Here is a 19,758-nt window from a genome sequence, read left to right on the forward strand (position 1 = left end):
AGTGTAGATTGGGTAAACTGAAAATATATCAAAAATAATTGCACTAAGACTAGTACCTTAAGTACTAAGTTGGCAACATCGAGTTGTCAGGCAAGTTTCAGCTGTCAGTGTAACTGTCAGAGAGTCAGTGGAAGTGTTGCCAAGTTAAAACTATTACCTTAATTTCAGGGAGTATTATGTACTATGAAAATTAATTCATTTTCAGAGCATTTCACTTAATTTAATACTTAAGCATTATTATTTGCATCATTTTCTTGATTTCGCGGGTCGTAATCCGTTGGCATTAATTAATTTAATTAGTGTAATTGGGCTATATTATGACGTGGTACGAATAGTTAAATAAAACGTCGATTTCAACATATTTGTAATAACATTTTTAATTTATTTATTTTAAATAAGTAGTTGCTAGGTACCCAGTACCCACCTCAGACTACGCTTACACCTAAGGTTCTCCCGCAGCGGTACGTATATTTGGTACATTATTAGGTCGTCGTAGTATCACAATAATTAATCATTTAAATAATTACATAACTATAGGTACATCATTTAGCGATGAACTTTCTTCTAAATGTACTCAGCACCATAATTTTAATTTTAAGTACCTATTTACTTACTTACTTAATATATTAAATAATATAATATTTTGATTATTAGCAAATTAAAATAAATAACTACTTAATAATTTAGTCTTGCACCAAGAAACAGTCTCTTTACATGAAACAACTGCAATTGTAAAACATACCTATATAACGAGTGACGCTCACTGACGCGCAGCGCGCAGTTACCCAACAAGTTCATTTCCTCAGTTGCTTTAAGTAGTTTTAACACAATATATTTTTTTGGTTATTTTCACATATTATTAATGTTTCAATTACTGAAAGTGTTACATAAATCCAGATATGGAGGAAGGCTATGAATAAAATAAAAATATGGCGCCAGACTGAATTCAGTTCGATGTCCTAACATTATTTATGATCTTTTGATGCTAGTTAGAAATAGGAACAAAAGATCTAATAGGATAAAAGAAAAATCAATAATCACCCATCTATTACCCACATTATGATAATGGTACGAGATCCCTCTTGCAGCTCCACAGGGGGCCTTGAGATTATATCTACTTATCGACCTACGTGCGGGCATCGCGGATCGCGGATCGCGGATTGCGGATCGCGGATCGCGGATCGCGGATCGCGGATCGCGAGTCGCGGATCGCGAGTCGGCAGTGACAGTTACTATTGATGCAATGGATTTGTACTAGACGCCAGTCATCAAGTTATTGCTACCGGTCAGTTATCTGTATCTTTGGTTGACTTTGCTGCGTACACTTAGTTTATTACGAAATACAAATTGACTCATCCACAGGAACATGGAGCGTGCCTCGTTAGCCCGCAAATAATAAATTATGACATACAAATATTATTTACCGGTCGTTAACTACGGAACTTAGTAAACTCATTAACATAAATATTTTATAAACAATAAAAATAGCCAACAATAACTTTGTAGCGAAACAATAAACATCAGCCATAAATATTAAAAGACATTAATTAGGTAATAGTTGCTTCTCCTCCCTCCCCCGCGCCGCCGAGCGCCTCCTCACGAGTAGATCGTCATCAGGATCATCTGAAAGCCACAACCGGGATGTCAATGCAGGAGAACTGGCCTCGCCCGAGGAGCATATTATTTAGTCTTTTATTTTACTGCGAATAATATTAGAAAAGAAAAGACCTAGTTACCTCCTCCAGCGAGAGGGGGTTGGACTTGAGTTTCGTGTCGAGGCTGCGGTACCTCTCTGCAACAAAGAGCACATCGTTGTAGTCAGTGAACTGCACCAGAAGATGCTGATGATATGCGATGTGGTACCGTGCGCGAGATGCAGCCTCGCCAGCGCCAGCACGCAGGCGTCGGGCGCGAGCGCGGCGCCGCGCGCGTAGCGCAGCACCAGGCACTCCAGCACCTTGTTGGAGGCGCTCACGCCGCACGCCCACAGCAGCGCGCGCAGCCGGTACGCGCTCAGGCGCCGCGCGCAGCGCCCCGCGCCCTCGGCCGCCAGCGCCGCGCGCCACAGCGCCAGCCGCGCCAGCAGCGGCGCCAGCTCGCGCGCGCACACGCGCCCGCTCACCGCCGGGTCGCGCAGCGCCACCAGCGCGCGGCACAGCTCCAGCGACGGCCGCGCTGGCAGCACGCGCCGCCACACGCGCCGCAGCCGCGCACGCAGCCGCGCCGCGTCCACCTGCGACACACTGCGTTACACTAGCTGCCGTCGCGCGCCGGGCGCCGCGCGGACCGCTACCGTACCTCTTCCGCCTCGTCCTTGCCGACCACCTTGGCGATCGCCATCTGCAGCTCCGCCTGAAACAGAGGATCCGTCATTGTGCGCCCGAGCGACCGCGGCGTGCAGAGTACCGACTCACGACGAGCACATACCGGCAGAGAGCGGCCCTCGTCCGCGAACTCGCCCGCGATGTCGCGGATGATGGCGTTGTCGTCGTTCACCTCCCTGCGCACAAGCCGTCACATTACTATATGTATTTTATTTGCTACCTACATAATATATCGTTACTGTTATGAACGATGCACAAAAAAAAAGTATGTTTTCCACTTGTCGCGTTTCAGAGCCAAAGGCCTCGTTCGTTCGAGCCGCGGGCCCTCGATCGTCAAGTTTACGAAGCGACGAAATCCTTCGTTTAAATCTTCTTCTATTACTGCTGTCTCCGAATTGCAAGCTTTAGCGAGACGTACCTCTCTCGGGCGGCGCCAGCACTCACCAGACGTCGGTGTGGTCGTCGGTGAGGATGCGCAGCAGGAAGGCGGCTTCGACGTGCGCGCGGTGCGCGTGCGGCACCACCAGGTACTGCCCCGCCGGCAGCGTGAAGAACGTCACCACCTCGCGTGCGCGCGACGAGTGCGTCACGTCCAGCGCGCGCAGCGGCGGCAGCGCGGCGCGACGCGGCGCGGCGCCGGGCGGCAGCTCGTACACAGCGAAGCCGATGCCCAGTAGTCGCGTGCTTGCGTCCGCGCCCACGCCGTACGCCTGCGTCACCGACACCACCACGTGGCACTTGCCGGCGTCGGCGCGCGGCACCTGCAGCTGGAAGTGCGGGTTGGCGTGCGCCGTGGGCGCGCCGGGCGGGCCGCCCGCGCTCACGCCGCGCCGCCAGCGCCGCCGCGCCAGCACGGCGCGCCACGGCCGCTTGGCGTGCAGCGCGGGCTCGCGCAGCCAGTCATCCGGCCCCACGTGCACCAGCTCCAGCCGCCCGAACGAGCGCGCGAAGTCCGCGAACGACATCCTGCAACACGCCGGTACATTAGTAACCAACCAGAAGCAGCAGTCGTCACGATCGGGCACGAGAGTCACCAGAAGTGTCCGGGCAGGTCGGCGCGGCGCTCCAGCAGCTCGCGGTCGTGCTCGGGCAGCGCGCGCCACTGCGTACTGCCGCGCGCCCACGCACCCGCCCACTCGCCGCGGCCGGACGGCGCGCGCAGGCGCACCAGCACGCCGTCGTCGGGCGCGTCGCGCACGCGCGCCAGCCCCGTCACGCAGTAGGCCTGCCCCGCCAGCAGTCCGCGGCGCCGCGTCGCCACCTCCTTGTCCGGCGCGGCGTCTGCCACGGTGGCCACCAGCAGCGTGGAGCGCGGCACGGCCGAGTGCAGCACCTGCAGCAGCAGCGCGCGCGGCTGGCGCGGCGGCGCGAAGCTTTGCACCACGCCGCCCGTCAGCTCCTGCAGCGCGCGCGCCACGCTGCCGCCGCGCAGGCGCGCGTAGCCACCGTGCAGCTTGGCGTACGCCTTCTCGAGCAGCGGCAGCGTGAAGTCGTCGGGCAGCGCGGCGCGGCCGGCGAGCAGGCGGCCGCCGCGCGTCGGCAGGCGGTCGTCCACGGCCACGTCGCGCCACGCGCCGAACACCCAGAAGCGGAAGCGGAAGCGGCCGCTGTAGGCGGTGCGGAAGGAGTGCGGCGGCGCGGCGCGCGCCAGCAGGCTGGGCGTGAGCGCCAGCGCGGCGGCCGCGCAGCACAGCGCCGCGTCGCCCGCCTCGCCCGGCGCCAGGCGCCAGCGCGCCGCGCCGCGCTCGGGGGGCTCGGCCTCGAGGCGCTCGGGCGCGTCCAGCGCCGCGTCGCCCAGGAAGCGCGGCCGCGCGCACAGCTCCTGCCACACGCGCAACACAACTCTACATTTCCTTACAATGTACAATGCTAAAATTATGAGTAGCGAACTTTATGAAAATACAGTAGGGAAAAAATGATATTTAGCTGGCAATCACAAGCTCTCCTTCTCCTTGTCAATGACGATTGACGTGTGACGATTGACATGCAACTATTTGCGAATTAAATAGTTAGGTACTTTTTAAAATAAAATTAAAATTGTTTTAAATTATTATTATTCTCATTTATTTATTCATACTCATATGAAAACAAAATAAGGAGATATTTTATTTTATTTTATTATATTTTATTTTATTGGTTATTTTATATATTTTAGACAATCCCAAACATAGGGGTGCAACTCTAGAACATTAAAAAATCGCAAATTGAAAATCGCTTGTGGTGCCATCTAAGCGCGAGCACGGCTAAACAAATAGAGAACAGTTTACAAAAGACGTCAATAGATGGCGGGCACATTGGTGTAATTTTAATGACATTAATAAATTATAACCAAGTTTTCATGTTTTCGTGTGCTGTAGTAAATATTTATATTTCTGTTAAATCTATCTGACTCTGCTTTAATAACAGGACTGTAGTCTGTATTTCCTTTCACCACCTCGATAACTATATTCTAAGGATTGATTTAGTGACTCGATTCATGCCTGAACGATTGACCACGGCTACGGATTACGGACTTGTTTTTGCTTTGTGAAATGATTTTTCTGTGAATATATTTGTGCAGAAAAATGCCACGGAGATCTCGATGTGTGTCTGGATGTGACTAATTCGGTAAGTATAAAATCAGCTTACTCGTAATCTAACTCAAAATTACTTCAATGAGTCAAACTCTATGCACCATTAAGGCACCATTAGCACATTAGGTATTTTATCATGATACTAGGTATATAGTTCCTGCGATTTCGTCCGCTCGAAAAAACTATTTTAGAAATCCCGTGAGAAGTCCAATTTTCCGGGATAAATGTGGCCTACAAGTTACAACCGTCTGATGCAAGCTATCTCTGTACCAAACAGATGATGACCACCACTTTGTCTACGTGGATTTAGGGTTTTTGGGAATCCCATGGGAACTGTTTGAGTTTTCCGTGACAAAAGAAGCCTATGTCCTTACCTGGATGCAAGTTATCTCTGTACTAACTTTCATCATAAACGGTTACACAAATTTACTGTAAAAAGCTAGCATACAGACAGGTTGACACACTTTTGCATTTATCATATTGCTATGGATTATTAACTACTAATTCTGTAATTTTTTTGTTTTGTAATTAAGTGTACTTACAACATTTGTTTTGAACTTTATTGACTAAGTTATTTTTATATTATAGGTATCAGCTATCAACTAATTAAGTAGGTACAATAAGTAAGTATAGACTAATGCATATTTTATGTTATTACTTTTTCAGATGTTTGCATGGCTTTCCAAAACCTGGCTACTCCTCTCTTTGAAACCATTTAAACAATGAAAAGAGATAGGACAACATTTAGAAAGCAAGACTGATAATGAAATAATATATAGTTACGAATTATCAAATTTGCAATCACCAGTTTGAAGATCGTTGAAATACACCAGTTGTGGTAGTAATATGAAAGTTATGAAAAGTAAATAACCAAAAATTTTGGATTTGAGCGTTACCTATTTCACAATCTCGTGGGTCTTGAATTTGGGTATGTATTTTATGTACCTAGTTACGAATTTATGAAAATAAAATATTTTACAAAACCTTAAAACCTTTTTATTTCTATAGTGTTTTATAATTTAGTATCTTAAAGAGTCTGTCTTGTAATATATATTTTTAAACATGTTTTAAACAAACGTTAATGGAATTATTGATATTTTTTTAAAACATGTTCAAAAATATAAAATATTCTAGTAAAGTACATTTAAATAGCATTTAAATTTTCGCGCTCTCGCACGCCTAGCGCGCTTTTAGTGCCCTCTAGATGTGAGCACACGCGTAACTTTGAAAAAGAAATCTAGAGTCGCACATCTATCTCTAGTATATAGTAGATAATCTATGATCCCAAAGCATTCAGCTGTTAGTTCAGCCACAGAATATATTAGGGATTAAAGATGGGTTAAAGTATGAAATTGCCGATTTGTACTGAAAAATAAAAATTAGTTTTTTTTTAATTTAACATATTAATTATTTAATCAAAATAATTACCATTATTATCTGCCATCTAATAGGAAGCTCAAAATTTATGGCTTTGCGATAGAACTCTGGTGATCTAGATTCGACAAACTGTGTGAAAGCATTTGCATTAGAGAGCGGGCGCTAGTACCAGGAGTTGTACAGTTTTCCACTTCGTTTGATTAGTTGATTACTCAGTTGTAAACTGAACAAAACCACTAGTGAACAAAATCGGCTTTGTTTTCATGGAGGGTTTACTGACATTCTGTCTGACCTCACGCGGGCAATGCGGTTAGGTACATAGGTATTAGGCGGAATACTTGCCGGTCGGCACGCAGTGGCACGTGACGGCACGGACGGACGGCACAAGTCGGCACGGCTCCGGAATACCCAATGAGAACGGTCGCTCAGTATGTAATGTAACACACGTTACAATGACCGAATTACTTGACTACTTACTAGTCCAACCATGATGCCTCGATGCAGGCTTGACACTTGACAGCTGCGATCGTGCGCTTCGAGCCAATCACGAGCGTAGCGAGCGATTCTAATTACGATCCTGAGTGTGGTGGAGGATTCAAAAGGCAAAAGAAACAGAAAATTTTGCTATTTATTTTATTTTATTGGTTTGCCAACAGATAGTACACATATTATAAAACTAGCTGACCCAGCGAACTTCGTTCCGCCTAACAGTCGATTCAATTTTTTTTTTTTTAAATATCAATTCACTATCAGAAATTCTAAAATCCCCACGATTTAGGACTTCAGTATTTTGCAGCATCAGGATTGAGGAGTTAGGATCCGAAGTTCAATGATGTAGCCTATGCTTGGTACCTAAAATAATTTTGCATCATCCGCAGTTCCTGAAACATTATAGTTTAGGAGTGCTGTACCCTACATCATCAGGGTTTAAGAGTTGAGACTTGAAGTCTGAGAATAAAGTCGTTGCTTGGTACCTACAATATAAATTCACTATGAACACTTCCTGAATCTTGATAACTCAGGCGGGCAGTAACCCTGCAGCATCTGGATTAAGGAGTTGAATCCAGAATTTTTATGTGACCACCACGAAAACTTTTTTTGTTGATTAAAAAAAATTTTGCAAATCGGTTCAGAAATCTCGAAAAAATCGATGTAGAAAAAAGAACCACCTCCTTTTTGACAGTCGGTTAAAAGCCGATGACCTTGAAATATATACGGAACAATTTTTGAAATATCCCCTTTCTAACAAAAAAAGAATGAATGAAATCGGACTACGCGTTAATGAATTACAACTCAGTATACATTTTAACTTTCATCCCCTCTCCTACGGGAACCATGCTGAATTTCGGGATAAAAAGTATCCTATATTCTTCCTCATAGTATGACCTCAAATCGTACCAAGTTTCATTGGAATCCATTCAGTAGTTTCAGCGTGATGCGCGGCCGTGATACAGACAGACAGACAGACAGACAGACAGATAGACAGACAGACAGACAAAAATGAAAAAAATTACAGTTTTGGGTTCAGTATCGATTATAGAGTGCCCTCGAAAAAAAAAATTCAAAATATCTTCAATGTACAGAATTTGACCTGTTACAGTTTTATTCGATGTAGAAAAAAGAACCACCTCCTTTTTGACAGTCGGTTAAAAGCCGATGACCTTGAAATATATACGGAACAATTTTTAAAATATCCCCTTTTAACAAAAAAAGAATGAATGAAATCGGACTACGCGTTAATGAATTACAACTCAGTATACATTTTAACTTTCATCCCCTCTCCTACGGGAACCATGCTGAATTTCGGGATAAAAAGTATCCTATATTCTTCCTCATAGTATGACCTCAAATCGTACCAAGTTTCATTGGAATCCATTCAGTAGTTTCAGCGTGATGCGCGGCCGTGATACAGACAGACAGACAGACAGATAGACAGACAGACAGACAAAAATGAAAAAAATTACAGTTTTGGGTTCAGTATCGATTATAGAGTGCCCTCGAAAAAAAAATTTCAAAATATCTTCAATGTACAGAATTTGACCTGTTACAGTTTTATTATAAGTATATAATATATATATATATATATATATATATATATATATGATGATAACAATTACAATTCACAGAGAAAAAATTTAGAGTGTACACCCAATTACTGGCAAACCGGCTATCGTGTGATACTTACATACACACATAGATACCGCATATTATATATTCTGTGCCAATAGCGCCCAACACAAGACGTACGTCCGGCAAGTTTACCTCACTACTGTGGTGTTCAGTTATTATCACTAGAGACACTCATTTTGTTACTTTTACAACAATTATCTACAATGCATGCACCTGTGGCGGTTGCCACAGTACAAACTAGATGGCGCTGTTCAACCGATGACGTAGTCCCCGAACAAAAGTACCGCCGACAGTACTCGCACTAACAGAGTGTTCTGCAATCTGGACTATATTATATAGAAGTTTCAAGATACAACCGTCGGCCCAGCTGGCGCTACCGAGCACAACCAACCGCTCGGTGGGAGATCTCCCTTTGGTACGGTCGGGCCCGCACACGGCACACGGCACACGGCACACGGCACACCGCTCCCGTACACACCTAATGATATAGGTACATACTCAGATAGCAGATAACTTTTTGTTTTCCCGCCATTTTGAATTCTTTTTTGTCTGCGTTCGTACCTATTTCGGAATTGCGTCATTCGTGAGAAATAATTAGCACCTAGTTATAAATTTTTCAAATTACAAAGTCTAAGAAGCATAGACAGACCGTAATTTTAACCAAAAGTCAATAGTTTAAATTATAAAATAGAGTATCAAAAATGTTTATGAAATAAAATATTGTATGAAATATTATATTATAGAAAATTTCCGAATGTTTCTTGGGACAATGAATTGAAAAAATGCCAATTCAGAGCGTTCTAAATTCAAAACACTTTTGCTCACTGGGCGAGCAAAAACGACTATTGCTCACAGGGCGAGCAAAAACGACTATTGCTCACAGGGCGAGCAAAAACGACTATTGCTCACAGGGCGAGCAAAAACGACTATTGCTCACAGGGCGAGCAAAAACGACTATTGCTCACAGGGCGAGCAAAAACGACTATTGCTCACTGGGCGAGCAAAAACGACTATTGCTCACTGGGCGAGCAAAAACGACTATTGCTCACAGGGCGAGCAAAAACGACTATTGCTCACAGGGCGAGCAAAAACGACTATTGCTCACAGGGCGAGCAAAAACGACTATTGCTCACTGGGTGAGTGAAAACGACTTTTGCTCACTGGGTGAGTGAAAACGACTTTTGCTCACTGGGTGAGTGAAAACGACTTTTGCTCACTGGGTGAGTGAAAACGACTTTTGCTCACTGGGTGAGTGAAAACGACTATTGCTCACTGGGTGAGTGAAAACGACTTTTGCTTACTGGGTGAGTGAAAACGACTTTTGCTCACTGGTTTTAGATAGCAAAGGCGACCTCTTTAAGCTAGTGAGGTGAAATATGAATGAGCCGTCCGCGTCAGGGCAATGTACGACCTACTGGAGTATGGTATTTATATTATATTGTCACTATTTGGGTGCGTGTGTTTACGGAGTAGGTACGACATAAGTGATTCGACACGTTTTGTACAACACAAAATAATCTATAATTACAATGTACAAGTGGATGTGTTTGCGCAGATGCTCGCACGAGGACACGCGGCGCCCGTCGGCGTCGGCTCACCGAGCGACGTGCACTCCTAACTAACGTTTTGTATGCGGGGAACTCGGGCTCCTCCCGCAGCAGTGCCGACTGTGTGCGTGCGTCACTCACGTGCGGTCGCAGCCAGAGCGTGCGGTGCGCGAGGCGGCGGTCGGCCAGGCCGGCGGCGGCGGCGGGGAAGTCGGGGTCCTCCCACAGCGCGGGGGGCGCGCCGCACGCCGAGCCGCCCTTCTCCGACTCGCTCCAGTACCTGCGCACCACACGACCACGTCAACTTCACATTGTAGGAAAAGCGAGCAACCAATTCCTTGGTCGCTGGTTTGGGCGCGATAATCAAAAGCGGTTTACTAATAATTGATTTTTTTTTTCAATAAAATGATCTTGTTGTTTCATGTGTATCATGGAAATGTACGCCTGTTTCTGTGACAGAAGCGATCACATACGTGATAGGAATTATATCTATCAGAGATGGAGAAGGAACAGTGCAGATAATCCTATTTTATTTTTTATTTTTATACGGACGCAGAATAAGTATATTATAATATGATACGGAGCAATTGCGTCAAGTCGGACATCAGACACAGGGGCAGGTCGCGTGCGACTGCGCGCGCGCGCGGGGCACGGGGCACGGGGCACGGAGCACGCTTCAGCGCGCAAAGTGAACGTTTACAGTTAATTGACCATCGACAACTCTCTGACAAATCGTTAAATAATACGACAAATTAAGTCCCTACTCCCTACGATATATCTGTTTCTGAATTTTTGCAAATTCTCAGAACGTATTAATCGGAACTGAGTAATCTAAAAAAAATAAAAGTCCTTAACCATTCTCATATCACAGTTACATAGTAGGTACCTAAAATGTAAATATGCATAGTAGGATATAGAATTGTGCAGCTAGCAGCTAGCAGCTAGCAGCTAGCACGGCAGCAGGGTCTCACCTGCTGAGAGTGGAGTGCTGGTCGTCACGGCGCGGCCCGGCGGCGCCCACGCCATCTGCAACACCACAACGACAGATCAGTGAGGAGCGGACAGCCAGCCCTGCCTCGTAGTTCTGCTGGCTAGCGTGTTCGGCTATCGTGAGCTCTTAGCTAATAAAACATTCTAATGCAAGTAACCTATGGTACTTGTAAAGAACTCCCGAGACGGTCGAGCGGCTTGCAGCTCGGCTTGGCGGCGGAACCTCCCCGTCGTGCTGACGTCACGAGCTGTTCGCTGAAGCAACGAGGCAGTGTGTACTTTGCCACAGTGCTACAGGCGTGTACAATTCGGCCCGTCCGCGTCCGTCGTCGCGTCGTCGCGTCGTCCATACTTGGTGGAATGGCATCAGTGTTGTGAAGAACGCGACTGAATAACAATACGTCTCGGCCTTGAAGGGATCTGCAGCCGAAGTTTCGGTCTTGTATTGTATTGTGCTATTACATTACAAGTATTCAAATATTGCAATACATGGGAGGGGTACACTTCTAGCGTTATTGTTGTTCCAAAAATAAAATCAATTTTGTAAATAGGTAGGTACTAACTACTAGGTAGGTTTAACTTTGTTTTAGGGTTTATTGAAGTGGAAAATCGTTCAGGATGTCTTTTCAAAATCGGTTCAGAAACTCCAGAGATTACTTTTTAGTTCTTACAAACAAACTTACAAACACTCCTCTTATAATATTACTAGATAATGGTAGGCAGGAGCGCGCTTGCTGCCGCCGCGCTGCGCTGCTCGAACAAATTGCACTCGAGCTGCCGGCACACCACTGGTCCATGCAGTGCGCTAGTTCTGCAGATTGTGAATTATAAATACCTACTTAGGTTTAGTGTTGTATAGTGCGCTCGCCGATGTGGCTCTCGGACCAGCGCTCAATCTTTGCTAAAAACCCCACGAGGGTCTTTGGGTTTTTGGAACAGTCAAAATTATTTAGAACAAAATCGCAGCGGTCAAACCAGCTCAGCACACAGACACGACGTACACAGCAGCACCTGATACAGCAGCAAGCTGGAGTTAGGAATCTGAGGAGGTGCTATACGCACCGAGTCGAGGAGATTCTTTCATTTCGGCCATAGACCATCTCGCCATCATCATGATCAACCCATTCGCCGGCTCGCTACAGAGCACGGGTCTCCCTCAGAGAGAAGGGGTTTGGCCATAGTCTACCACGCTGGCCATGTGCAGATCGGTAGACTCACGTAGACTTCACACACCTTTGAGAACATTATGGGGAACTCTCAGGCGTGCAGGTTTTCCTTCACCGTTAAATCGAGTGATATTCAATTATTATTACTTAGAACGCACATAGCTCCGAAAAGTTAGAGGTGCGTGCCCGGGATCGAACCCCCGACCTCCGATCACAAGGCGGACATCCTAACCACAAGGCTATCACAGCTTAGTAAATAGAAATAGGTTAGTAGTTCTGTCTGAAAGCAGGTCAGTAGGTAACAAGAAACGCAGCAGTTCACATGACGTCATAGCAATAAGTACAAGTAAGTAGGAAGTACATAGTTGTCAGTAGGTACTGTCAGAGCTTCATGTAAAGTGGATAGGATCAGACGTGGGCACCGCCCGCACCTTGTCATCTCGATACCATGTCGCGAGGGCTCGGCAGCTGGGGCTCGTGGCTCGGTGCCGCGTCAGGAACAGCTCCCCACTAGGTTCATTTAATGTAGCACTGGACAACCCACCACCACCCATGGCCCCACCAACCTTGCGGTTATATGGGCCGAAACGCGGGAGGGCGCCCGTTCGGTACTTGCTCGGTGGCTCTTTCCCGGGGCGCCTTCTTGACTCCCTACAAGTTTTTTCCTTTCTGCTTCCTTGTCCCCATTATGTCATTCTCCCCATTCTGGGGCAGACGTCACAGATACGGGAGATTCCCGTCGCCGTTCGTGGTGTCTCCTGTCCGCACGAGCCATCTTATGAAGCATGCGCCGCACGAGCCATCTTGCTATCGACGGAGTTGGCTAATTTAAAATTGGAGGCACGATTGTGAGAGCCGAGAGGTCGGAGGAGGAGGTAGGTACCTACTTAAGACGAGCTGTAACTCCTAGCTTAAAATGTGTGGAGACCGACTGTCCGTCGGTCAGTCATTGAACTGCGACATTTGGACTACCTACAAAGTTGTTACCGACTGCCTCCCACAGTTTCCCACCAGCTCGGTATGTATGGCAGCTGGCAGCAGCAACACAAAGCGCGATTGTAGTGTTTGTGCGGCATTGTTCGCGCCGCGTACAATGCGCATTCGAGGTCAAGGCGATCCGCAGGAAAGCAGCGCGTCGCGCGTCGTCGCCGCGTCGGGTCCCGCGCGGCGGCCGAGGACGGTAACCCCGGGCCCCCTGCAGTAGTGTGTAGTGTCGGACACTTTCACCGTTCGCTGAGTGCTCGAGGGTTGGTCAGACAAGACGCGAGACGGTCGAAGGTCCACCGCGGTTCCCACATGAGCATGCAGTCGCGCGCCTTCCTACTGCTTCCTACAGCTGTAAATCGTACAATATGCGCTCGATATGATGCAGCTGCCAGTGTCAATTGACGAAGCATATTGGATATTAATAATATCTATTTATGTTTCTTGCAAATAAATCAACAAATACAAATAGAAATGCCGTCGCGCTTTGTGTGTGCCCAAACCCTTCGGTGGCGGTAATTATAGCGGGCTTGCGGTGCGGTACCGTATACTCCGTACCGAATATATATATATATATATATATATATATATATATATATATATATATAGCTGTCAAGACGCTGTCAAGGTTCAGTGTTGTAGATCCGCCGGTATATATATATATACCACACTGAACCTTGACAGCGAAAGGTAATCGCAATCCTTTGCCACTAACAGACTAAATATGTCTGACACTCGTCCACATTTTGCAGGCAACATTGTTGTCTTCTCATATTTTGCAGACAACGTTTTTGTCTTCTCACATTTTGCAGGCAACATAATAGGTTACATTACATAGGTTGTGACAATGTTCAATTAGCGCCTAGATGTACGAGTAGCTAGTTGTAGTTACCTACAATAGGAAGGTATATGTAGGTAAGTGTAACGGTGTTGATCCACTCAAGGCTGCTGAACGTCCGACCGTACCTTACCGTACCTTACCTTAGAGCTTGAGTCAGCGTGGTGGAGTGGGGGAGGTGGAGGGGAGGGGTCCATCGATCTGCTCGATGGTAGGAAGTGCGGGTGGCGGCGGAAGTGTGGCGCACGCTATAACGCGGCGCTCGAAGACCCCTTACTAGATGGACGGGCGATCTTTGCATGACACTCGTCCAGACGACGAGGCGACGAGGCTAGCACAGTACGCCTCCACCCCCGCGAGTGTGGTCCGGTCCACCGTGTACGGTGTAAGGAGGTAGGTATAGTACAATGCACTCACTGGTGTAGCCGTTGGTCTTGGGCGGCGCGGCGAGGGGCGGCGCGGGGCGCGTGCGCATGAACTTCCTCATGGCGGCGTCACCGCCCACGACGCACCATCACTTCTGCCTCCGCTCTTGGCTACCGTCATGACAACGAGGAGTATATTATATTAACTGCGCACCGAGCTTCGGAAAGATAATAATCGGCAGTGTTGAAGCAAGTGATACGCATTTTAACGGCGAAGGAAAACATCGTGAGTAAACCTGCAAGCCTGAGAGTCTGCCAATCCGTCACCACGCCAGCCCATCGTCTGTGCCCAACCCCTTGCCACTCTGAGAGAAGACCTGCGCTCGGTAGTGAGCCGGCGAAGGGTTGAACATCATGACACCGCCAACACTCGTGACTAGTTACCTACTATACGTATTCAGGCTTTGTGTAGGTAGGTACAGTCGTGCTCGAGGCTCGTGCAGTGTGCAGCAACGCGCAGCGTGCAGCAGCGCGCAGCGCGCGGTGTAAACAGTGAAAGTTTGCAACATGCCTACCTACCTAATCAGGTACATACTACATACATACACACTTACGCTCCAAAACAAGCGCAGATAAGTATCAGGCCCACAGAGAACTATTATATCTCCTGTGCCCACGTGCCACAGGCACATCACTGCCGACTCGCGGAAATTATTCAATGACTGCTCATTTGAAATACCTATTAGATATTTTTATTTTTATTAAGTACTTTTTTTTCTAAAAGAATAGGTATTTAGCCATGTTAATTATGACCAATATTCCCCTTTCCCCTCCAACTAAGCGTAAAACTTGTGCCAGGAGTAGGTACGACAATAGTGCAAGGATGGGGTTTGAACCTCCGACCTTTCGGAATTCAGTCCTCTCCTTAACCGTTGAGCTATTGAGGCTATAAACCGTACTTACCTACCTAGGTATATGTTTCATATTATTTTACAAAATTATAAACTTATAAAACACACTTTAAATTAAAGTCAATAATAATTTAAATCATAAAATATAGATCAAAAAATGTTTATGAAATAAAAAGTTTGTGGTAGGTATACCTACTTACCTACACTATCAAATTTCCGAACGTTTCTTGGGACAATGAATTGAAGAAATGCCAATCCAGAGTGTTCTTAATTCAAAACACTTTTTCTCACTGGGCGAGCAAAAACGACTTTTGCTCACTGGGCGAGCAAAAACGACTTTTGCTTACAGGGCGAGCAAAAACGACTTTTGCTCACTGGGCGAGCAAAAATGACTTTTGCTCGCTGGTTTTAGGAAGCCACTTCAAAACACTATGAAGAGTAGATAGATGATTCGTGCGGCTAATTGGCACCGGCTCCAAAAATATTGCTATAGAACTACAATAACTCTTGTATCATCAATACTTATAATAAAACTGTAACAGGTCCAATTCTGTACATTGAAGATATTTTGAAATTTTTTTTTCGAGGGCACTCTATAAGTGATACTGAACTTAAAACTGTAATTTTTTTCATTTTTGTCTGTCTGTCTGTATCACGGCCGCGCATCACGCTGAAACTACTGAATGGATTCCAACGAAACTTGGTACGATTTGAGGTTGGTTACTATGAGGAAGGACATAGTATACTTTTTATCCCGAAATTCAGCATGGTTCCCTTAGGAGAGGGGTTGAAGGTTAAAATGTATACTGAGCTGTAATTCGTTAACGCGTAGTCCGATTTCATTCATTCTTTTTTTTTTAGAAAGGGGATATTTTAAAGATTGTTTCGTAAATATTTAAAGGTCATCGGTTTTTAACCAACTGTCAAAAAGGAGGTGGTTCTTTTTTCTACATCGATTTTTTCGAGATTTCTGGACCGATTTGCAAATTATTTTTTTAAATCAACAGAAGAAGTTTTTGTGGTAGTCCCATAAAAAATTCTGGATCCAACTCCTTAATCCTGATGCTGCAGGGTTACTGCCCGCCTAAGTTATCAAGATTCAGGAAGCGTTCATAGTGAATTCATATTATAGGTACCAAGCAACGACTGCATTCTCAGATTTCAAGTCCCAACTCCTCAACCCTGATGATGTAGGGTACAGCACTCCTAAACTATAATAATTCAGGAACTGCAGATGATGCAAAATTATTTTAGGTACGAAGCATAGGCTACATCATTGAACTTCGAATCCCAACTCCTCAATCCTGATGCTGCAAGGTACTGAACTCCTAAATCGTGGGGATTTGAGAATTTCTGATAGTGAATTGATATTTTAGGTATCAAGAAACGGCTTCACGATTCTAACCTGATGATGCAGGGTACAGCACTCCTTAACCATAGAGATTCAGGAACTGTTCCTGGGGAAATAATATTGTTAATGCCAAGCATAGACGTTATTGAATTCCAAGTATCAACTCTTCAATCCTGATGCTACAGGTGAATTGATATTTTAGGTACCAAGCAATAACTACTTACACTAACAAGCTTATAATAAAATAAAAACGTTAAAAAACCGACTTCTAAAGACACTACAAAGTAAAAAATAACTTTTGTTTGCTACACGTGTATGAATGTATGAAGTTGGGCGAGCATAATAAAAGAAACTAGCAATCAAAGCGTGAAGCTCGCCCGACTTCAACATATTATAATATACGCGTGTAGAAAAACAAAAGTTATTTTTTACTTCGTAGTGTTTTTGGAAGTCAGTTTTTTTAATATTTTTATTTTTGTAGTTCAGAAATTACAGACATTACAACCCTCAATATTAGGTACGTACATTTAACTTGAAACCCGGAATGTACCGGAACCTTTGAACGTACAGCTCAGCTTAAGCTGGTGTGTGCGATTTATCGAACTTATCTAGGCATAGATGAATAGACATACGGTCTATGATCACGGCATCGTACCAGAACGCTAAATCGCATAGTGGTACGACTTTGCCAGTAGGGTGGTAACTAGCCACGGCCGAAACCAGACCAGACGAAATTTAGAAATTATAAAATTTGTAACCGACACTGCCGGGAATCGAACCTGGACCTCCCACTGATAAGACTACAGCGCTTACCACTGCGCCAGGGAGGTAGTCAAAATTAGAATTAATAGGTAGGTACACTACCAGACTGGGTATAGCACGCGACAGGTCGAGATGGCAATTGGATTATGAGGCGGGGGGACGCGAACGCCCCCACAACGGCTTAGCGCATCCCCACCCCGATTGTCATCTCGACCTGTCACGTACTATACATGATTAAACATCAAGTCCCAACTTCTCAGCCATCATTATGATGATGACGGGTAGCTACTGTACTTTTGGATTTGAATCAGCTGTTTTAGGAATAATCTATGTTGAATTGATATTAAAGGTATGCTTAGAATAAACTATCTCTGGTTTTGGTACCAAGCAGCGACTTCATGATTCAACTCCATATCCCAACTCTTCAACCCTGATGATGCAGGGTATTGCACTCCTAAGCCACTGTTGATTGTGAAATAATATTGTAGATGCCAAACATATATACCATTATTGAACTTTAAGTTCCAACTCTTCAATACTGATGCTGCAGGGTACTGCACTCCTAATCTATGGGTTTTTAGGAACTGTTGATGGTGAATTAATATTGTACCATTTACTATTGTACCAAACCACGACTACATGGTTGAACTCCGTTCACAAAAATCCACGCACTCCATCGAAATCCTATTCTATTCCAAACTTATTCGCCAGCGAGACAGGAGTGGAGAAGGCGGATAGGGGCGTGTGAGGGATGCAACGGATCAACGTGATTTTTTCCATCATCACCAGCCTGCGGACGTCCACTGTTGGACATAGGCCTTCACTAAAGAGCGCCACCACACCCGGTTCTCAGCCTTCCTCATCCAGCTACTTCCCGTCAGCCTCTTGATATCGTCGGTCCATCGTGCTGGAGGGCGTCCCACACTAAGCTACGCTTGCTTATACCTACGCGGACTCCACTCAAGGACTTTCCGGCTCCAACGGCCATCACCTCTACGACAGTCATGACCTGCCTTCTTTTATCCCGGAAAATCAAAGAGTTCCCCCGGGCTTTTGAAAACCTACATCCACGCGGACGAAGTCGCGGGCATCAGCTAGTACATAATATATTGGGTAATAAATTAAATTATTTTTTACTTTTTAGTGTTGGTGGTTATTGAAGTCGGTTTTCATTTTTTTAATTTTCCTTTTATATATTTAGACTAGTTTATGCTCGCGACCTCGTCCGCATGGACTACACAAATTTCAAACCCCTATTTCACCCCCTTAGGGGTTGAATTTTCAATAATCCTTTCTTAGCGGATGCCTACGTCGTAATAGCTATCTGCATTCTGCATGCCAAATTTCAGTCCAATCTGTCCATTAGTTTGAGCTGTGCGTTGATAGATCAGTCAGTCAGTCAGTCAGTCACCTTTTATATATTTGCCCTCTAACAAATAAACCTGGAATAGCGGTGGAATAGTTATACTCTGTTTTGTCTTTTTCCTTCAAATGTCAAATTACTGATGACAGAGAAAGACAAAACAGAGTATAACTATTCCACCGCTATTCCAGGTTTATTTGTTAGAGGGTTAGATTATACTCTATATAAGTTAAAGGTACCTTGTTCAGTAAATCCAAATAGGTAGGTATGTAGATGAAATACGGGACCCAATAGTTAGGGTTGTATTTGGTATAATAAAGTATTTATAGGTCCACTAGCTAATGCCCGCGACTACGTCTGCGTGGAATTAGGTTCTTCAAAAATCCCGTGGGAGCTCTTTGATTTTCTGGGACAAAAAGCGGGTATGTTGTTAGGATGCAAGCATCTCTGTAGGTAACCTTTCATTAAAAACGGTTAAACAGGGGGGGCCGTGAAAAGATAGCAGACAAACAGATACCTACCTACACTTTCGCATAAGTACCTATCATAAATGCGAAAGTGCATTTGTTTGTTGGTTTAAATCCTTCAATCACGTCACAAAGGAGTAATGGGTCGACGTCATTTCTCGCATACCGGAGAGTATATAGATATAGGTTACTTTTATCCCGAAAAATCAAAGAGTTCTCAAGGGATTTCTAAAAACCTACAAGGACGCGGATGAAGTCGCGGGACATGAGCTAGACAGCGGGCTTCGTGTAGACTGACATATACACTGTAGATCACAATCGCACGCGCATCGCAACTATTCGAGCAATTCATCGTAATTAGATTCCATGAGCAATGCGCGTCGCGCTTACCGTTGCTGGTTCTGATGCGCGGCGCGACCGCTGCAACGGTAATCCGAGCTGACACGCTCACTGACACCACTGACACCACTGACGACTAGGGGCGTGCACTGCGCGCGCCGCTCCGCCGACCACTGAACTAGCGGCCGTCGGCCCGTCACACTGTCACAGCCGCGCCGCCGCCTCACTCCACACGACACTGATCTCTCGGCATGAGGAGATAAGTGCGGAT

At 45.6% G+C, this 19,758-nt stretch overlaps 1 protein-coding gene across 1 annotated transcript; it reads right to left on the minus strand.

Moving 5' to 3' along the window:
* Nucleotides 1–351: 351 nt before the first annotated feature.
* LOC117991425 (calpain-2 catalytic subunit-like) lies at nt 352–19,758 on the minus strand. The gene is made up of 11 exons (XM_069504899.1): nt 19,539–19,758; nt 14,347–14,465; nt 10,923–10,977; nt 10,093–10,231; nt 3,359–4,146; nt 2,769–3,290; nt 2,428–2,500; nt 2,299–2,352; nt 1,864–2,233; nt 1,737–1,792; nt 352–1,623 (listed from the first exon to the last, which is right to left on the minus strand). The coding sequence occupies exons 2-11, from the start codon at nt 14,414–14,416 to the stop codon at nt 1,597–1,599; spliced, it is 2,154 nt and encodes a 717-aa protein (XP_069361000.1). The 5' UTR covers nt 14,417–14,465; nt 19,539–19,758; the 3' UTR covers nt 352–1,596.

This window comes from Maniola hyperantus, chromosome 19 (assembly GCF_902806685.2).
Source record: "Maniola hyperantus chromosome 19, iAphHyp1.2, whole genome shotgun sequence".
Taxonomy (NCBI): domain Eukaryota; kingdom Metazoa; phylum Arthropoda; class Insecta; order Lepidoptera; family Nymphalidae; genus Maniola; species Maniola hyperantus.

What these genes read in the sequence shown, in the direction of transcription:
- LOC117991425 (XM_069504899.1), bottom strand. Translation starts at nt 14,416, where the DNA reads ATGAGGAAGTTCATGCGCACGCGCCCCGCGCCGCCCCTCGCCGCGCCG. An exon ending in CAAGACCAACGGCTACACCA is followed by an intron (nt 10,978 to 14,346) that starts GTGAGTGCATTG and finishes GTGGTGTTGCAG; the next exon opens with ATGGCGTGGGCGCCGCCGGG. An exon ending in GACCTGCCCGGACACTTCTG is followed by an intron (nt 3,291 to 3,358) that starts GTGACTCTCGTG and finishes GGCGTGTTGCAG; the next exon opens with GATGTCGTTCGCGGACTTCG.